Raw genomic sequence first — 22,544 nt, forward strand, 5'->3', positions numbered from 1 at the left:
CAGTGACATGAATTCTTTATAGTAGAAGAGCTGCTGTGTACTGGCATAGTGCAGTAGGGTTATGGGGCATTGCACAGAGGGTAATCACAGCATTTCTCCTGCTCACCATAACTGCACACTGGTGTGCGATGTAGACCTCTGTGCAAACATACAGCCCAAAAATTGAAGAGATCCAATAGTTTTTCTATTACTTATGTGTGTTGTGTGATTGTATTTTTTGATCAGACTAAAGGTGTTAAAATGGGTAAGATAGGAAAGTGGTGAAAAGGGGAGCAAGCAGGGGGGAAAAACAAAGGGAAAGCAGTACAGGAATGTGCAAGAGGGAGGTAGGAAAGAACCAAACTATCCATTATTTTAACAGTGTAAATTAAAAATATGTGCAGAATTTTAACTGAAATTGGACTGTCACCTCCACAAAGAGGGGTAACCATAATGCAATCATGTTGTATAGCCAACTAGACCGAATCAAGTGTGTCAATAAGACACGTATGTAAAATGAAGCGCTAAGTATGGGACAATTTTTTTTTTGTTTTGATTTGTGGAACAGGTGACCATTTATTTTTTATTTGAGAGAAAGAGGTAAGTTGGGTAGGTGACGAAGCAATTGCAGACCTACAACACAAGAGACAGGAATGGTGATTTACACAAAAGTTTGGGGGATACCATGGCTGGAGTGAGGGAGGGGAAAACCCAGGCCCATGCCTATCAAGCTTTGAGACAGTGAGAATCAAGTCCTCACTCTCTGGACTGTCATCACTGTCATTTCACTCTGCTGGTGGCTGAAGTGTTTGACATCTCTTCCTCTTCCTCCTCCTATGGAACATGAGGGAGAATAGCCTCTCCATCCAATGTAGGTGTGCACCAATGATGTGGTGCATGATTCTACACAACATCCCTGGCAACTCACTGTGGGTGATGAAATCATCACCTCTGCCACTGCTTCTGGAGGATACCATTGGACCAGCCTCCAGGGTAGGACTACCTGAGAGGGCAGGTACAGCAGGGACAGCAGAGGTAGTGCTGCCAGGCTGGCTCCCAGGCATGCTGGACATTGGTGCTGGAGCCAGTGGTGAGCTGTGCTGTGGAAAATTTAGTGATGTGGTACACCTGGATGACATGGACACATTTTGATGACACATAAAAATAAAACAATAAAATAAAATAAAAATAAAATAAAAAGCAAATATTTTTGAAAATAAAATATAAATAAAGAAAATAAAAAGAGAGCTAGGGGGTGGGGTGAGAGAAAAAAATAATTTGTACCTTCATATGTGGCATACAATGAATAAATACAATTATGCAACTCTTTTATCTTAAGTTTTACATTTAAGTATACCTCCTAACAGATACACACTATACTATAGACTGCTGCAGGTAATCCTTTAAATGTGCATATATTGCACATATGCACGTTCCAGTTATACAGATTAAAGTTTACTACAGGGCAATTGTGCCGTTGGTATACAGTTTTTAATTTAATGCAAATATTATTGAAGCAATAGTAGTATTGTATAGTTTGAATTATAACAAACAAAATTGGTACAAAAGCACCAAAGCAGTAAATCCACAGTAAGAGGAACCAGTCCATAGGATAATAGCATAAAATAACTTTTAATCGCATCCACTTTAAAAACAGTGCCAGGTCCTTCATTGACCAGAAAGGACTTGGAATCACATCCAAGAAAAACAAAATAAAAATTGAGCGCTTTCGCTTGGCTCAATACCAAGCTTTATCAAGATGGATTATACACTAGAAGGGAACAATTTATATAGAACTCTCCTCCAAACATGTGGCTACAGAACACAATTAAATTTTAAAGCTATAATCAATTTAAGAATATCGCAGGATTTTTTAATGACAAAATCATGAATTATTGTTTATATTTAATGTGCCATACTGGCCTGGCTGCACCAATTAATTCATTGTAACACACTCCATAAATATTTACAAAAATAAAAAATAAAAACTTAAACTAAAAAATTCTTATGCTAAAAAAGTTCATTTTACAGAACATACATTGCTCTGATCCTTGTTTATACATCACAACTTCCTATTAATAAATATGCGCACAAGAATGTATAGATTAATGTTTTTAAAGATGCAAATATAAAATATATATAGGTATTCACCCGAACCTGTATCTAACCATTAAAAATATTAAATAGTGTATAAATATATTTAAATAAACAATAACATATTTAAAAATCAAAACAAATTTTATAAACAGATTCTGAATGGAATTCATCTAGTGTTCATATCTTGTTCACAGTCTAGCCATTCTTAATTTAGGACACTGCTTATATTGATATTATCGTTCAAGCCTGGACTACTGGCAGCATCTAACTTGAGCTGCCAAAGAAGTTCTTTATATTCTAATCGTGTCTACCAATCTCCCCCTCTACCATCCATTTTGTTCTAGTACTATGAAATTTATTTGCATATCTGGGCATGTAATGGAGTGCTTAAAGAAGGCATTGGTTTCCTTTTTCCTGGAAACCTCATACAAATGCTCATAAATTCTCCTTCTCAAGGATCTTTCGGTTTTGCTAATATAAAAACTGAAGCATCTTGTACAAAAACCCAAATAGACTGCCCCTTTTTTGCACAATTCGTATAAATACTGGCTTGAAAATGGAAATTCCTTGAGGGGATATATAAAGAACTTTTATTCAAAATAGCTGTGCACTGTTTACACATCCCATTTTTGTAAGTACCTTTTTTCAAAATTTTGCTGCTGTTCATTCTCCCTTGGCGTTGATAACTTTCAAATAGTTCTTTCATGTTGGTTTCCCTACGTCTAGTGAATCTAGGGTGTTCTGGGATATGTTTTTTCAACTCATCATGAGCTGTCAAAACTGGCCAGAACTTGGAAATCACTTCTTCAATTTGTTGAGAGTTGTTTGAGAAAGTGTGCGTGTAATTATTACAATGACCAACATTATGGTCATGACTAAGATGTTGGTTCCTGGGTCTGATCCTAACCTAACAAAGGGGGATATCTACCCTCCCTGTTATCCAAAACCTCTTTACTTAACCTATCTATCAGAGGTTCAGGGTATCCTCTTTCTATAAACATCCTTTTTAATAATGTCAACTCCTCCAAAAAATATTCCAAAGTACTGGGCATTCTTGAAGCTCTTATCATCTGGCCTTTAATTATACCTTTTTTCTGATAAAATGGATGGCCACTCAATGGAGGTATGTATTAGAAAAGATGGGTTTCCTGTACAATTTGGATGTAAACCTATTATTGAAATAATCTTTAAATAAAGTTACATCAAGATAATTCATCTTTTCATTACTGATCGTGTGCGTAAAGGATAAAAAAGAGGTAGTGGAATTGATGTATTCAAAAAATTCCAGAAATTGATCTTCTGAACCACCCCACAATAAACCTATATCATCTAAAAACTGGGTGTAGTGTTTTATAAATTCCACCCATTTGGTGGAAAAATTTTATTTTTGCTCCCATCTGTGCAAGACTATATTCGCATACATGGAGGCACATGGCGCACCCATCGCCACTCCCTTCTTTTGTTTATATATTTTTCCATTGAAAAACATAAAATTGTTTTCCAGTATGATCTCCATAAATTCAACTAGTAAATTAATGGTGTTGGCCGCCAGACCTGATTCTTTGACCAATGTTTCATTAAACCAATCTAAACCTACCTGGTGTGGAATACTGGGAAATAAATCCACAACATCTATGGTTATCATTAGTAAATCAGATTGGAAGAGATGTGCCTGAATACCCCTAAGAAAATCCCAAGAATCTTTACATATATATTCTAAAGTTGTTACAAACTTTTTGAGCACATAATCAACAAACTTTCCTAAAGGTTGAAGAATACCCCCTTCACCTGACACAATAGGTCGAAATTTCAATGGTTCAAGACCTTTGTGTGTCTTGGGGATCCCAAATATTATTGGTGTCTTGGGTTTGTTGACGTGCAAATAATTGTAAACTTTTTCATTGATAAATCCTTGTAGTAAGTTGTCCATTAAAGTGTAATTAATTTTGGAATAAGCTAAATTCATCTCGTTTTTGGAAAGCAATTCATATTTCTCAGAATCCTGTAACATGTTGAAAAGGTACGTCTCATAGTCCTGCATGTACATCAAGACCAAGCCACCCCCTTTGTCAGGCTTCATGATTCTACATCTCTCTCTCCTGAGTAGTTGTATCAGTGCTGTCTCCTCTGTCCCCATATTGGATGGTGTTTCATCTGGTTTTATGGAGTTGATTTTCCTTATTTCTTTACTTACCATCTCCTCAAACACTTTCAGGTATGGATGGGTCGGGGGGTTGAAAGTACTTGCTCTGACTAATGTGGTTTTTGTGCAGGGCTGTCCATTAAAGTTCAAAATGAGATTAAGCTGTCTTATAAATAACTTAAGGTCAATTAAAGCTTCTGCCAAGTCAAAATGACGGGCAGGAATAAAGTGTAAACCTTTAATGAACAAATCAAAAAACTCTTTCCTTATTTCAGTTTCAGTAAAATTGTATACAGTGAAATTCTTCTCCTTCACTATTGTGTACCCCTTATTAGTAACACACTCATCTGAAACTGTAAAATTCAAATCATTGAGATCCAAAGTATAAGTCATGTCTAAATCTATAACTTTCTCCACTTCTGATATTGAAAGTTCCTCCCTCCCCCCCCCCCGGTCTGTCCTAGTGAAACTGAAAATTCTGATGTGAGTTCTTTCTGATTTTTTCAGCTAACCTTTCACTCCTTCTAGGTGGTTCAGTGGGAGGTTGTACATATGCATTCCTGAGTGTTAACCTGGGCCCCCTCCCTGCTACGGTCATCTTTCCATTTGTTTTTCACCATAACAGGGTAAGCTAACCCTTCCTTGTATTCATTGAGATCCCTCTCCATTTTGTTAATTTTTCTTTTCAAAATTTTCATGGAGAACTGGTCCACTTCATTAAATACATTGTCATAATTCTTCTTGACAGATAAAAAACTGGTATCATTAATTAATTTATCATTTGAGACGTTCAAATCCTTTAGAAGAATTTCAGCCTTCACCTCATATTCCTCAATCATTACTTCTAAAACCTGAAGCTCAGCCCTATTGAAAATACTACACAGTTTATCATTAAATGCGATTAAAAGTTATTTTATGCTATTACCCTACGGACTGGTTCCTCTTACTGTGGATTTACTACTTTGGTGCTTTTGTTCATATTTTGTTTGTTACTGGTTTCCATTTTCCATCCATGGCAGAGGAAACGGACCAAGGGGACTATGTCAACACACCACAGCTGCTAAAAACGTCGGGTGAAGATGGACCGGTGACACGTTCTGAGTTCAACAAAGTTTTAGATTTACTAACCCAATTAACCAAGGCATTGAACTGCAATAGAGGCGGGACTTCCTGCCCAATACCTGGCAATCGATAGCAGGGTCAAGAGCAGAGAAAAATGCGTGTAACCCATGAAGCAGCTGTCCCACAAAAACAACGCAAAATGATTTAAAACAAGGACTTTTTTCTGTTAAGCAAACTGGATGCAACTCTGCAGATGCAGTCTCTACACAGCGACCGACTGAACCTGATGCTCAACACAAGCAATTCAGTTTTAGTGCTTGGGCGGGCCAGCAATTCTGGTTCAAGCAAGGTACTGTTCCATTTGATAAAACTGATATTGAACAGCAATTCAACAGTTTAAAAGAGTGACTATATTCATATAAAAGTAACCAACTAGAGATTAATTACTTAAAAGAATGTGTAAATGTAGAGTGGGTTCCCAAAGGCTTACGTTGTTTTAAATTTCCCAACAACGTACAGCCAGGAACCGCTTATTATGATAAACTGTGTAGTATTTTCAATAGGTCTGGGCTTCAGGTTTTAGAAGTAATGATTGAGGAATATGAGGTGAAGGCTGATGTTCTTCTAAAGGATTTGAATGTCTCAAATGATAAATTAATTAATGATACCAGTTTTTTATCTGTCAAGAAGAATTATGACAATGTATTTAATGAAGTGGACCAGTTCTCCATGAAAATTTTGAATAGAAAAATTAACAAAATGGAGAGGGATCTCAATGAATACAAGGAAGGGTTAGCTTACCCTGTTGTGGTGAAAAACAAATGGAAAGATGACCGTAGCAGGGAGGGGGCCCAGGTTAACACACAGGAATGCATATGTACAACCTCCCACTGAACCACCTAGAAGGAGTGAAAGGTTAGCTGAAAAAATCAGAAAGAACTCACATCAGGATTTTCAGTTTTACCAGGACAGACCGGGGGGGAGAGGGAGGAACTTTCAATATCAGAAGTGGAGAAAGTTATAGATTTAGACATGACTTATACTTCAGATCTCAATGATTTGAATTTTGCAGTTTCAGATGAGTGTGTAACTAATAAGGGGTACACAATAGTGAAGGAGAAGAATTTCACTGTATACAATTTTACTGAAACTGAAATAAGGAGTTTTTTGATTTGTTCATTAAAGGTTTACACTTTATTCCTGCCCGTCCTTCTGACTTGGCAGAAGCTTTAATTGACCTTAAGTTATTTATAAGACAGCTTAATCTCATTTTGAACTTTAATGGACAGCCCTGCACAAAAACTACATTAGTCAGAGCAAGTACTTTCAACCCCCCGACCCATCCATCCCTGAAAGTGTTTGAGGAGATGGTAAGTAAAGAAATAAGGAAAATCAACTCCATAAAACCAGATGAAACACCATCCAGTATGGGGACAGAGGAGACAGCACTGGTACAACTACTCAGGAGAGAGAGATGTAGAATCATGAAGCCTGACAAAGGGGGTGGGTTGGTTTTTATGTACATGCAAGACTATGAGACGTACCTTTTCAACATGTTACAGGATTCTGAGAAATATGAATTGCTTTCCAAAAACGAGATGAATTTAGCTTATTCCAAAATTAATTACACTTTAATGGACAACTTACTACAAGGATTTATCAATGAAAAAGTCTACAATTATTTGTACGTCAACAAACCCAAGATACCAATAATTTTTGGGATCCCCAAGACACACAAAGGTCTTAAACCATTGAAATTTAGACCTATTGTGTCAGGTAAAGGGGGTATTCTTGAACCTTTAGGAAAGTTTGTTGATTATGTGCTCAAAAAGTTTGTAACAACTTTAGACTATATATGTAAAGATTCTTGGGATTTTCTTAGAGGTATTCAGGCACACCTCTTCCAATCTGATTTACTAATGATAACCATAGATGTTGTGGATTTATTTCCCAGTATTCCACACCAGGTAGGTTTATATTGGTTTAATGAAACATTGGTCAAAGAATCAGGTCTGGCAGCCAACACCATTAATTTATTAGTTGAATTTATGGAGATCATACTGGAAAACAATTTTATGTTTTTCAATGGAGAAATATATAAACAAAAGAAGGGAGTGGCGATGGGTGCGCCATGTGCCTCCATGTATGCGAATATAGTCTTGCACAGATGGGAGAAAAAATAAATTTTTTCCACCAAATGGGTGGAATTTATAAAACACTACACCCGGTTTTTAGATGATATAGGTTTATTGTGGGGTGGTTCAGAAGATCAATTTCTGGAATTTTTTGAATACATCAATTCCACTACCTCTTTTTTATCCTTTACGCACACTATCAGTAATGAAAAGATGAATTATCTTGATGTAACTTTATTTAAAGATTGTTTCAATAATAGGTTTACATCCAAATTGTACAGGAAACCCACCTTTTCTAATACATACCTCCATTGAGTGGCCATCCATTTTATCAGAAAAAAGGTATAATTAAAGGCCAGATGATAAGAGCTTCAAGAATGTCCAGTACTTTGGAATATTTTTTGGAGGAGTTGACATTATTAAAAAGGATGTTCATAGAAAGAGGATACCCTGAACCTCTGATAGATAGGTTAAATAAAGAGGTTTTGGATAACAGGGAGGGTAGATATCCCTCTTTGTTAGGTTCAGATCAGACCCAGGAACCAACATCTAGTCATGACCATAATGTTGGTCATTGTAATAATTACACGCACACTTTCTCAAACAACTCTCAACAAATTGAAGAAGTGATTTCCAAGTTCTGGCCAGTTTTGACAGCTCATGATGAGTTGAAAAAGCATATGCCAGAACACCCTAGATTCACTAGACGTAGGGATACCAACATGAAAGAACTATTTGAAAGTTATCAACCCCAAGGGAGAATGAACAACAGCAAAATTTTGAAAAAAGGTACTTACAAATGTGGGATGCGTAAACAGTGCGCAGCTATTTTGAATAAAAGTTCTTTATATATCCCCTCAAGGAATTTCCATTTTCAAGCCAGTATTTATACGAATTGTGCAACAAAAGGGGCAGTCTATTTGGGTTTTTGTACAAGATGCTTCAGTTTTTATATTGGCAAAACAGAAAGATCCTTGAGAAGGAGAATTTATGAGCATTTGTATGAGGTTTCCAGGAAAAAGAAAACCAATGCCTTCCATAAGCACTCCATTACATGCCCAGATATGCAAATAAATTTCATAGTACTAGAACAAGTACAGATGGATGGTAGAGGATGAGATTGGGAGACACAATTAGAATATAAAGAACTTCTTTGGCAGCTCAAGTTAGATGCTGCCAGCAGTCCAGGCTTGAACGACAATATCAATATAAACAGTGTCCTGAAATTAGGAATGGCTAGACTGTGAACAAGATATGAATACTAGATGAATTCCATTCAGAATCTGTTTATAAAATTTGTTTTGATTTTTAAATATGTTATTGTTTATTTAAATATATTTATACACTATTTAATATTTTTAATGGTTAGATACAGGTTTGGGTGAATACCTATATATATTTTATATTTGCGTCTTTAAAAACATTAATCTATACATTCTTGTGCGCATATTTATTAATAGGAAGTTGTGATGTATAAACAAGGATCAGAGCAATGTATGTTCTGTAAAATGAACTTTTTTAGCATAAGAATCTTTTAGTTTAAGTTTTTATTTTTTATTTTTGTAAATATTTATGGAGTGTGTTAAAATGAATTAATTGGTGCAGCCAGGCCAGTATGGCACATTAAATATAAACAATAATTTATGATTTTGTCATTAAAAAATCCTGCAATATTCTAAAATTGATTATAGCTTTAAAATTTAATTGTGTTCTGTAGTCACATGTTTGGAGGAGAGTTCTATATAAATGGTTCCCTTCTAGTGTATAATCCATCTAGATAAAGATTGGTATTGAGCCAAGCGAAAGCGCTCGATTTTAATTTTGTTTCTCTTGGATGTGATTTCAAGTCCTTTCTGGTCAACGAAGGACCTGGCACTGTTTTTAAAGTGGATGCGATTAAAAGTTATTTTATGCTATTATCCTACGGACTGGTTCCTCTTACTATAGTTTGAATTGTAATATTTGAACCCCAAACCTCTGACTAAAGTATAATGTTGATCTCTTACAATTGATTTGTGCTACAGACTAATGCATGCATACTTGCTATTACAGTTGGGATATGCATGCTCAGTTTGATACAGCTGTATAAAAGACCAAAAAAGGTATCTTTAACTTTTAATGCTACAATAACATTTCTCTTCTGCTGCATACCTACCACTTGATTCCCCCAGTCTCTCCAACTGGGCTTCATGGTCCCAAACATTGAACTCCTGATCCTTGGCAGCTGGGGAAAGAACAGAAAAGAACAGAAGACTATAATGTATACCAAGCTTGCCGATATTAAGTTTTCTGAGTTTTACAAGTACTCTATTTAGTTGATACTAACACAGCTGTGGGATGGACGCAGTTCTAAATTCCTCCAACTAACAGTTGAGGGTATCCCTCTTTCTCCTCTGTAGGTCACTAAAATGATTTCTACATTGCTGTCCAGTGTGCAGGATACCAGCAGCACTGGATCCAGCCTGGGCCTAACTATTCCATGTCTCAGTCTTGTACTGGCAGCCATAGTAGTCCCCCTGCAAAAGTCTTTGGTTGTGGTGCTTTTCCAGGAGTCCAATAAATGTCCTGGACATCCCACCTCTGTGCCCTATATCTGGCACCTTCCCCACTAACACCAGCCATGTCTACCATAAGACGTAGAGGAATGGAGATTGGTGCTTTCCCGGCAATTCCAGGTATCACATTTACTGAAAGTTCACATACCTGACAATGCATTGCATGATGGTAAGTGGTAGCAGTAGTGCCAAGCAGTGAAGAATTAAATAATTGCAATTTGAAGGTTAATCTGACACTTGGCCTTAGTTTGAGGGATGTCTACTGATGTAGCCTGAAAATATTTATTGGTAATTGGATAGCAATTGTTAGGTGAGTTAGGTTTGCAGACATTTAGTGGGGGCATAAATGTAATGACCTGACATACTTGGTTTTACTTTATGCACTGTGAAAATTGATTTTTACACTGTGGGACTCAAACCTAGGCACAAGGGACAAACCATTTTCTTCCACAGTGTTCATTATTCATCTTTGCCACAGAAGAATTTCTATTCAGACATACCCAGGAATCATAAATAAATACAGATAACAGTATGAGCTGCTACACATGTATGTGTGTGACCTGACAAGTTTATTGGATATAGATCCAGTTGTGTATGTTTCATAGGCAAATGTGAAGCCTATGCACATCCAGATAGCATAATTATGCTTACAGAAATATAGTACAAAGTATACCCTCAGTCATACTTCTGAAAAAGTGGAGCAACAGAAAAAGTTTATGGAATATCCTGTATTAGAACCCAGGAGCATGTGTACACCTGTTGCCACAAGAAAGTTGAAATAACACTTGTCTATGTTTCAGTTCATTGCTATAAACTGCACTGTCACAACAGTAAAAAAAAAAGGTTGCACACATTGTACTAGAACACAGGACCACCTGTACTCCAGCCCTACACATATACCTGCTGTCACAGGACTAGTTGCATGACAATTTCTAATTTACTAATTATTCTTAAGGTATTTGTGGTAACCACCTCACAACAGCACTCAGTCAGTTTGTGCAGTGCAAAATAGAATGAATTCAATGTATCCGCTTTCTATTTGTGGCTGTCTGGGTCCTGTTACATGTGTTCTGTCTGCTTCCTGGGTGATCCAGTTGTCTAGTTTGTACACTGCTGTGCTTCATGCAAACACGATAAGAACAGCCAAACCTCACATTCATTTCCTCCATTCCTGTGATTGCACTAAGCACTGCATCACACAAACAATGCCCCCCCCCAAAAAAAAAAAAAAAGAAGATAGAAAATGAAAAAAAAGAAAAGAAAAGAAAAAAGGGACAAGTACTTGAAATGAGGAGAATCAGACTTTGACATACACAATAGAAAAATGTCGATTCATATTAGGTATGTCTACATAGATCTGTAATTGAACTCTCACTCCAATGAACCTTCAGAACACAGGAAAGGTTCCTTATCCCTCTTTGCCACACAAACAGCTTCACAGCAAGGAATTGAAGTCATTCTGCACACAACCATCTGCAACATCATCTACAGTACAATAAAACATTTCAACTGTTATTTGTAAATTTATTATTTTTGGATGTACAGCCCTAAGTGATCACACAACCACTTATGATTATTGCTTCAAATGTACAGGCAGCTCTGTCTTACCTCTCAGTGTTTGTTGGTCATTCTTCACTTATCTGACTAGTAATCCGAGACATACAGTCAGCAAGCCATTCTATATCATTGGCCATAAAATATATGAGGATATTAACTGGAAATAATGTCATATGCAGTTACCAACAAATGAAGAGGAGGTTGGATGTGAAGTCTGTGCTATTTTCTTATATTTCCTGACTTACATATAACACTTTATAAGTCTAACCTGACACATCCAATGGATGTAGGGAAGCCTGTAGTGCTGTTGTGGTTTACTTCTCCCAACCAGTAATCATTCACAGTTGCAATCCATTAAAAACAAACAATGAAGGAGTACCTGCACTATGTTTACATTTCGTACATGGAGCCAAGTATTTTGGGATTCAGCAATTATAATCAGTTCACACTAGATTTGCATCTTCACAGTGCTAACAGCCCTGAATCTATACCATATAAAAAGACAACCATGTAGCTAGGCAAACTGAAGGATAGAAGATTTGTTTATGTGGAGAAAACTAAGCAGAGTCTATTACTTTGGTATATATCTGCATGGAAGATTACTGAACTTCAGAAGGTATGCTTGCATTTTGTCAGCCATATACTGCATATGTTGGAAGGTAATTAAGAACAATGTAAAGTAAGGGCTTTTACCCTTTTATCTGTATGCATTAATTAGAAGTGTATTGATGTCATGGGCATGTTTGTCAAAACATTTCACAAATATACATGACTGTCAATACCTTAAAATGGAATGCTATGTGATAAATATATTCAAATGTTTCAAGAAGAGTTACATTTAATAGCACTTTTAGCATTTTAAAGATGGTTTGTTCCCAAAATGTGTCATTTGCTTGTTTTTTTTTTTGGGTGCAGGAGCAAAGCTACCTTTCTGTTATGGCACAAACAAGGATAAGTTGCTATTGTTATTCTCCTTTTCTGCATCCTGCCTGTTGTTCATATTTCAAATCTCTAGACTATTTTATGTTTCTCCGTTGGGTAATATTGAAATGCTACCTGTTCTCTTTTATCTGGGAACAGTTATTTTGTAGTTATGTGATACTTATGTATATTATCCTTCTGTTGAATTTTAGGACACCTAGGACTATGCCACCCAGGAGTCTCACTCCTCAAAGATCACCCTTCACTAATGCGGAAAATCAAGTGATCATCAATGCTTTTAGGCAACATGGTGCCTTCCTGCTTGAAACAGGACATGGCACTCAGAATACAGATTTTATGGCAGATTGTTAATGATGTTAATGCAGTGGGTGGCCATAGCAGGACATATGAGCAGGTGCACCATAGGGCCACTGACATGATCACATCTGCACAGAGAAGAACAGCTACAGTGGGCTGTGATTGGATGGGTACTGGAGAGGACCTGCTATAGATCCCCCACTAACACTCAATAAAGAGTTCCTGTCCATTGTCAGGGATCCAAACAGCTCCCAGGAAAGTTAAAAACAGCATGTCCTTGACACCATTGCAACGGTTTCAGGGGCAGAAAGCGTGTCCCAGAATGAGCTTCCGGGTAAGGTTTGGTATCACAATTTTTGAATACTGTTGTACAGTAAAACAATTGAAATCAATACATTACTTCTGTGTCACGAGAATTTTTTTTTTTTTTGGTGGTGGTGGGATTGAAGATTGCTACAGCTGACAAGACATTATGATAGATTAGCTTAAATTGGAGTTGTCTTCCACATTCTTGTTGAAAGTGTAGTTAATGTACATATAAAGGGGTAAACAAAAGTATTACCGCCTGTGTTACTGTTAATTGTGATGTTATTGCCACTACATTTTGCTCAACGTCTTGTAGGACCATCTGGCTTGCAGAGGTTAACCTCATCTGCAGATGGTAAGCCAAACAATTTTATGTCAGTACTGATGAGCAATTTAAAGAAATATTTTAGTGTGATGTTGATGTCACAATGTTTTGTGTATTGCTGTACTGTTTAATAGTGGCAGCACTGTTGTTTTGTTAGCATTTATTAGAGTATAGTAGTTTAAATTATAATTGTTCTTGTGTTTGTTGCTTTTATCACAGGTGATCATGACATTGTAAGTGTGGGATATCTACCACCTGATGTCAATATATCAGCAGACTCTGATGATGATGGTGCCAAACAGAGGCACACTCAATGGGTGCATGGGTTGACTCTGGCATTGAGGTTGACATACAGACATCCCCTGCAATTCCACTGGCCACAGCCTTTAGGTCCATACCTATCCATTCCAATGAGTCCTCAGATATTGGACAGGAGGAGGGTGAGGCCATTGATCATGGAAGTGTGGTTACTGTGGCTTCAGTGCCTGTTGACTCTGGCTGTAGCCAAAGTGTGCACGAGGTGCCACACAGGAGGGTCATTAGGGGTGCTTGAAGGAGGCCTGCTATCCCCTTCCACCTAATCCAGGTGTCTCTTCCCGTGCCATTCAACATATGTTTAAGACTGTCATTGAAGCACAGGCAAGTTCCCATAGGTGCTTCAGAGAAATGCATAGGATTGTAGATGTGGCACAGACCGACTTGTATGACTGCCTCCACTGTGTTGCTGATTCAATGGATCAAATGAATGACATGTTTGACTGAGAGGTGTCTGTGATGAAAGAGGTGATGCCTGTGATGGAACATGTACTGGAAGGGGAATGGCATTCTCATGGACATAGGTCAGTCACATAATCTGCTGTTACCCAATATAGCTGTGCCAGATCATTCTCCCATAGTGACAGTACTTCCACTGCTCCATCAGTGGGTGAGCTGTCCATACCCAGATGTGACAGGCCATGAGATCATGGTCCTGGGCATCCTCATGAAGGGAGCTTATCCAGCAGACATCAGTCCCATTCTGGTAGCAGCAGTCCATCTGACCATGGGAGTGGGCGTGGATGTGTGAATGCAATTCCTGCAAAGCCAGTTCTCATGGTCGGGGATGACAACAATGAACTGCCACCCCTACCATGCATGGCTCACACCTGTCCAACATACCAAGATGTAGAGCTAGCCCAGATCTTGGCTGTGTTAATGCAGACACTCACACACAAATTTCACTTAGATGACCCTTACAGAAACACATACAACCAGTTACATGGTTCAGCTATGCAGCATCAAACTCATTTTGTCTCACTGGCTATTTGTTGTTTTATTCAAATGTCAGCCTGCTTCTCTTTCTTACTTACATGCCCTCACTGAACTTTTGTGTCAGCCTAAGCTTCCTTCCCCCTCACACAACAACCTGTGCAAGTGATGATAACTGTGCCATATCCTTGTTTTGTATCGTTTGGATTTAGGGGCACATACGCTTTGGGTCTGGTGCTCAGGGTGCATAGTTAACTTAGTGCTTTGTATACCTGCATTTGTAATGTTGAACTGATAACTGTACCTTTGACTTATACTGGCCTTAGAAAGTTAGACAGTTGATAGCATCAAAATGTCCCAACTTTATTGTGAATGATCTTGTGAATTTGTGAAGTCTAAAACTGCAATATGTATTATTACTTTCTAACTTCTCTCTGTAATGATTTTCCAGTACAAATGTATGGTGTTAAACTGGAGTCATGCAATTATCATCAGTACTTTTGAGAGGTATAACTGTGCAAATCTTTGATGTCTGAGGCCTTCTACTTAATAAAGGACACATATAAGTCAAATAAGTCTCTGCTGTCACATGTTAAGGTCATTTCTTACAAATCACCCACCTCTTACTAGTTTACAGTACTGAGTAATGAAATACAAGGATATGCCATTCATTCATATTATTATACTATACACACCAGGTTCAATACTTACCTTGTAAATGCAGCAGTTGCAACAGTTTTAGTTCAGGGATGACTCTGTCTGATGCAAGCATTACACAGCAAATACAATAGGAGGTAAAGGTTATGAGAGTTGCCTGGCATCAATGTTAGTATATGCATGTGTATAGGAGGAAGGTTTTAGGCCCTTGGTTGATGAGTGAGTGTTCTATGCATTGTCTCTTAGCCAGTATGAGGGCATATTGAGCAGGCCTACATCTGCCTACACCCACAGCAGCTGGTGGTTCCCCTTCTGACTCCACATCTGCCTGTGGCTGTGGTGACCTTGGCATTGGTGGTATGATGTGTGCTCCTTCCTCTTGCTGATCCTGCTGAAGCTGTTTTCTTAAGATGATGTTCTGTAGCATGACACATACTGTGAATATTTCAGTTTTAGTACATGTCTGTGGATTGTACTGAAGGACTCCCCCAGATATATCTAGGCACCAGAACCATGACTTCAGCAGCCCAAACACATATGTGATATTTCTGATTTGAGTATGTGCTAAGTTATGGTGTTTTCTCAATGGGTGTGCGTGCATTTCTGATGGGTGTCATCAGCCATGATTACAATGTATAACCTGCATCCCCCACCAAATGACCCTGGTGGATATCTCCCCTAGCAAACATCTGATACAGTTGGGAGGTGTGCAAGATATGTGAATCGTGATAACTGCCAGGGTTTCCAGCACACACATTCAAGATAATTCCCTTGGTATTACAAATGACTTGGCAGTTAATAGAGTAGAAGCCCTTTCTATTTATGTAGAGCCTACCCTCTTCCATTGGTGGTGCCTTAAATTCTATATGTGTGCAATCTATGGCACCCAGTACTTCAGGGTGGTGTGCTACACTCTAGAACTCCTGCATATTTCTGGTCTTATCCTCAGGAATGTTGGGAAAATATATGCAGTCACTGGCATGTTGGAGCATAGCATTCAGGAACTGATGAAGGATTCTGGATGCTGATGCTTGTGACACACCCAGCATATCCCCTGTTGGCCTCTGAAAGGTACCTGTTGCTAAGATTCTAAGTGCTACATATACCTTTCTCTCCATGGGGATAGATTCCCCTTGGTTTGCCTTGGCTCTGAGTTGAGGATGACAGAGGTTGCAGAGTCACTGTAGTGTGTCTCTATCCTCCCTGTAGCACACTACAATTTCTATATCATGTAGACTGTGATAAATTAAACAAAGTCTGAAAACTCTTCTCCTTCCTAGCCTTAGTCTATTAGCAGCAGCAGCAGCATAGACTTCAGCCTGTTGCACATACAAATGAATTAAAGTGACAGTAGCCCCTAACATTCTTACCACATAGTCTAGTTTCCATGGCTGTATTCCAATAGATTTTGAAATTCTCAGGGAAAACTAGCATTGAGTCTACACGGTTGCTTTAAAGCTTGCTTTATAGCTCCTCCCTGTTGGAGTGGTTGATTAGCATACAGTTCAGCTGCTTATATTGTAATTATCATGGCACCGTGTTTACCTTGTTTGTACAGTGGTGCACACGCTTACTGAATCCAAAACAATATGCTACTGTGTGCGTGTTGTGGTGTGATGCGTACACAGTGTAAATGGGCCATGTAGGCTTTATTGAATCTGGCTGCACATCTGTTTATAATGCCAATGTGTTCTTGTAAAAAAAAAAAAAAAACATGACAAGTCATGGACTAGTGTAGAGCAGTCTAATAATTTCAGTCTTGCAAAATCCTTGGTTAATGTTTGTCACATTCTTTCACTGTAGACCAGTCACAAACCATTAATGCTTTTCAGTGTAGAGCATAGTTGCCTAAGGCCATAGTATGTCTTCATTACTTGACAAAAACAAGCAGGGAGGTAAAACATTTCATCTTACAACTGTCTTTGTTTTGAACATAGGATACTAAATGATATAATAAGCTAAAAGTTTAACAACAAAAGTAATGCTGGGCCAATTTTTTTTTCCATGAGTTAACAGGTAAATTTTTATTACACTACACTACTTGGTGATTTGGGGGGAATGAATTTGCTACAGAGTTCATTTACCTCTTCATGGGAAAAGGCTAGACTTAATTCTACTCATTAAAGCCGAGTGTGCCTCCATGCGTTACCTCCTACTGCACCTCTAGGCATCAAATATTTCTTGTTCGTACTTGCATTAAGAATTCCAAAACCATGCTACATACAAGGAATCAGAAAGTTTTATCTTGAAGCATACATGATGGAAAACACAATTGTATTGATATTTGACCTCTGTCAATGAGAATTTACTAGAACTGTAAGGTGATAACTTCATTTTTAAATACTCAAGCCACACCCACTGGGAGTTAAAGGTACACACATGAGTTGTACTGGAGGGAATAAGTTAAAATGAGCTATGAGCACAATAACAACATATTATAGATATTGGCAGTTGTCGTTTTGTCTTTCGGCTTATCCCGGTTAGGGGTCGCCACAGCGGAACTCCGGTCCGCTAATGTTTGGTAGTGGATTTTTACGTGCTGAGTTACCAGCCCTGACGCACAACCTTCAACGAAGGCATGTCCATTTACCCATGCCTCCACACAGAAGACGCTCTAGCTGAGAATCGAACAGGACTACGTCTTGCTGTGAGGCGACAACGCTATTGGCAGTGCAACAAATTAAAAAAAAACACTGGTAAAATAAATCATATAATGGTCTGTGGAAGGTAGCTGTATGAAGGCATGCAAGTTCACGTACCTTGTACTGGGTAACCTTAGAAAGTAGTTGCATATCTAATACTGTTAGGAAGACTTGTAAATTATTCATTTTTTGGATATTTAGTGTTGTGGCTGTGAAATGAAAAGGTATTTTTAATGTAATTTCATATTAAGATTATAAAGGACTTTGATAAGTGGGCAATGTGTGTGTGTGTGTGTGTGTGTGTGTGTGTGTGTGTGTGTGTGTTTATACATATATGTATATGGGTGTAGGGCAGTAGGTTGACTAGATGGGTCTATATGACAGTATCAAATGGACTAAATAGCAAATGCTATTTAGTCGATCTGATACTGTCGAAATGGCAAAATAGCGAAGTCATGGAACATCAAATTTATTCTCAGGGAGAAAATTTGGTGGGTTGTCTTCGGAACTTTGCCATTTCCTCCACTATGGTGCGATCTCGGAGTTGGTATATTTAAGTAGGGGGGTGTGGGGGTCAAAGCCCTCCACTTAAATTTGCATTTTTTTTTTTTTTTTTTTTTTTACGGAGATTTGCTGTTCCATTTGTTCGATATTTTGTTGTTTAGATATTATCGGTATGATGAAATAGCGATCACTATTTTCATCGTATGATAATATAATATAGACGTGAATAGACACTTCCTTGAAACCTAGGAGATTTACGTCATAACGTCATAATCACCAATACTGACACATTCTGTGCATGCTTTGAGAATTATGCTGGAGCAGACTAAACTAGCGACACGTTTTTTTGCAGGGGAACACTCCTCACATGCCTTGCTAATTTTATATATATATATATATATATATATATATATATATATATATATATATATATGTATGTATGTATATATATATATATATATATATATATATATATATATATATATATATATATATATATATATATATATATATATATATATATATATATATATATATATATATTCACTTCAGAAGACTGAAAACCCAAAATCTCAAATTTCAAAAGACTGAGACCAAAATCTTGAATGTTCAAAAGACTGAAACTCAAACTACTAAATTTTTGGGTCAGATAGTTGCTTAGGGATGAATAAGATACAATTGGATTTTTTTGCAGTTTAGAAAGAGCTGTAAGTCAGTTAGCCATGTCTCAGTTTGTGAAAGGGCTTCTTGGGTGTACCATTGGATTCCAAACATGTTTTTGTCAGATCAGATGATTATGGAATTGTCTGCATATTGAATTTTGGTTGATCAGTTGCTAAATGCAGATCATTAATGAATATATTAAAAAAGTAGTAGCCAAATATAGAGCCTTGATGGGCTCCCACATTTACAGGGAGAAAGGAGAATTTTTTGGACATTTGACAGCTTGTTGTCTGTTTAAGAAGTAACTGTTAAACCAGGATAGTGAGAGTTTATCAAAGCCTAGAGAAGACATCTTGCATATTAATTTTTGGTGTGACACTCTGTCAAAGGCTTTGTGTTTCTGCTTTGATTTTCTGCTGTAACAATGCTTAGTAGTGCAGTGATGATGCTATGATGTGGATGGAAACCACGCCACACAGGGGAACGTAGTGAGTTTTCAGTAGTGTAGGGAAGGAAGTTAGAATTGTGTACACTTTTCAAGTGTTTTAGACAGATGAGAGAATGGCTATTAGTCTTTAATTGGACAGGTCAGAGGAGTTTCTACCCTTACGTAGGTGAAATATGTAGGATTTTTCCTCCACAAAGTAGGAGAAAGCCTTCCTTTATAGACTGGTTTATTAAGATAGACACAGGTTATGCATGGACATCTGCAGCTATTTGGATGTATTCAGCTGACAACTGTCTGCAGGAGGTGTGGTGGAGGTCATTGTTTCAAGTACTTTTCTTATAGTGGAGGTTGGCTTGGATTGTAGTCTGACAGCTTGGGAATGAGATGTGGGGTTCAAAGGTGTTATACTAATTGTAGAAGATTGAGTGTTTAAGAGAGAGGCAACAGAATTTACAAGGTGTGAATTATATTGGTTAGCAATAGTGTCTATTGGTGCATCTATTTTGGGGCTAGATTGAGTCATATGTGCTGGGTGCCTGACTTTCTTGATGGTGGACCAGAATATTTGGGTTGTTCTGATTTGCTATTTATAATTTTTCAAAGTAGATTTTTTGTCATTTTATATTTTCATTTTAGTAGTATTTCTAATTTGTACTTCTATTTGTTAGTATTAATACTGGATTTTTCCCCAAGTGCTATGTATGATACATTTCTACATATACCTAGTTGTATTGACAGATAAATGTAGTGGCTTTGTTAAAAATGAAAATATCTGCATTAAACTTAGAAGAAAGATAACAGGATTGTTAGAATGTATGACTTCAAATATTCCATTATGTGTAAGTTTGATATAACTTATTCTGAATATCCTAGTTGAGAGTTGCATCCTACAGTGAATAAAATATTAAACATAATCTAAATATTTTATTGGCACATAACTTGTAGAACTGAAGAGATGAAAATGCTGTTCTACTAAAAAAAATAGGATGCTGTGCTTGTTTGCTTTGGAAATGCAGGAGATTAAGGAGTGATTCAATATTAGTTTATAGTGAGCTTTTGTTTGGATGTGTTGGCCTGCAGGCTATAGAACATCTGCTAAACTATAGTGAAATGAGTTAAGACCTGGAAACAATAATATACAATTACGCAAAAAGAAAATAGTATATTAAGTGAATGTTAAGGCAAAGAATGAGCTATCTTTTAATGCAAAATGTTCAACATATGTGGATGACTTAAATAGACTTCTAGATATTTATGCAGAGGGTTGAGTCACTGTTATAGAGTAATGGGAGGATGGAATTTTTTCATAAATTCAAACATCCTGTTTTTATGTTATACTATACTAGAAAAAAATTGACATTGTAAAATGTTTTTATTTTTGACAGATACATACTCATGTGGAAAAATAATAGGGAGTAAATCACGATCTTTGCTTCCTGATATACCCGATGATCAAGTAACTGACCAAAATGCAACAGAAACTAATCAGACTACGAATGGTGAGCAAGATGGTTTAAGAATAGTAGGAGGTACAGTCTGCCCAATTGGGGAGTGTCCCTGGCAGGTAGGTGCATCTGTACATTGACATCAATGTGTTTGTATTAACTACTAATGATGTAGAATAGAGAACAGCTACTATACAACTCAACTGGTGCAAAAAATATGTGCCTAATGCACCTCAAAATGATCATAGCTGAGTTTTTTTTTGCATTAAACTAATTTAATTTAGTTTCGTAGTGTTTTGTAGCCTGAGAAGGCTCACTATACATGATTCCTGCATCCAGGTGTTCTTAGGGATGCAAAACTAAATAAATAAATAAATACAAATGTTTGTTCATGATGATTCAAGGTGTAAATAAAATTGTGAGATCTAGTCCTAACCTTCCCACATGAACCATGCATATTCTTTCTTAGTGTTTTCATATCAAATATGCCATTAGTCATTAGTAAATGTGCTTTGAATTATTACATTTTTTCTAACATGAATAAATAATGGCATCAATGACTCAGAAGGAACAAAAATATAAATTTGTGTTTAAGAAAAAAATGATATTTTAAATTGTCGTAGCTGCATGAACTAAAACTACGCTTAAAGTCTATGAATATAATGAGGTCCACACATATAGAAGATGGCATTGAACTAGCAGTTTGAGGGGATTCAAGATGTTATCATTTTTTTTTCATAATTTATACATGTTTCACTGTCCTTTACTTTATATATACTTACATCACATCTGCCAGGCCTAATACCCCAATGTCTTCTGTATTCAGACTATCCTATTTCTACCTTCTTACGTAATGACTCTGAGGCCATTCCTGTTCTATCTATTTCTATGCCTCATGTATCTATTTCTATATCTTGGTATCCCTGTAACCCTTCTTCATTCCTCTTTTTCTTCATGTCATCCTGCTGCATTTCCCAAGTGGCTGAGAACCTGAACTTTGTCCTGTTATTATTTTTGTCATTCTTTATATTATCTTCTCCAGCCTCCCCACCTTCTTTAAGTTATTTGCAGTTTTTCACCTAGTAATGTTTTTACCTCACTCATTTGTGGAGCATTATCTGTATTAACTGTTCTGCATCAGTTGTATCAATCCGCAGGCAGAATTTTAAACTTGAATGATACTCTTATTTCTTTCTCTCTATCACAACTGCCTTCTCGCCTTCCTGACCACTTTCTTTCCATTCATCCTGCTGCTGCATGTCACCTACTTTCTAATATCGTTTGCTGAGAGAACATAGCTACTAAGGCACTTAAACCCTTCATTAGCATTTGGAATTTTTCTCTTTCCCCTTGTTTTACTTTACCTCCAAAGTTTTTGCCATATGTTCTCCAAAGCTTATACCTGGATTTCACTTCCTTTGAGATAATTCCTTATATCATTCTCGTCTTGTCATTTTCACATTGCTTACATATCTTTCTTTAGGCAATTCTTTACTGTGCCTTTCTTGCTTTTACATTTGTTTCTTCATTATAACTTTT

At 37.1% G+C, this 22,544-nt stretch overlaps 1 protein-coding gene across 1 annotated transcript in view; it reads left to right on the forward strand.

Moving 5' to 3' along the window:
* F10 (coagulation factor X) overlaps window positions 1-22,544 on the forward strand; it is a 539,902-nt gene that overhangs the window by 400,154 nt on the left and 117,204 nt on the right. Inside the window, exon 7 of the mRNA XM_044072640.1 lies at window positions 20,946-21,124. Within this exon, the coding sequence (XP_043928575.1) occupies window positions 20,946-21,124 (179 nt within the window). The remainder of the gene's footprint in view (window positions 1-20,945; window positions 21,125-22,544) is intronic.

The sequence above is a fragment of the Protopterus annectens genome, chromosome 5.part0 (genome assembly GCF_019279795.1).
Source record: "Protopterus annectens isolate FY-2018-M chromosome 5.part0, PAN1.0, whole genome shotgun sequence".
In the NCBI taxonomy this organism is placed as follows: Eukaryota; Metazoa; Chordata; order Ceratodontiformes; family Protopteridae; genus Protopterus; species Protopterus annectens.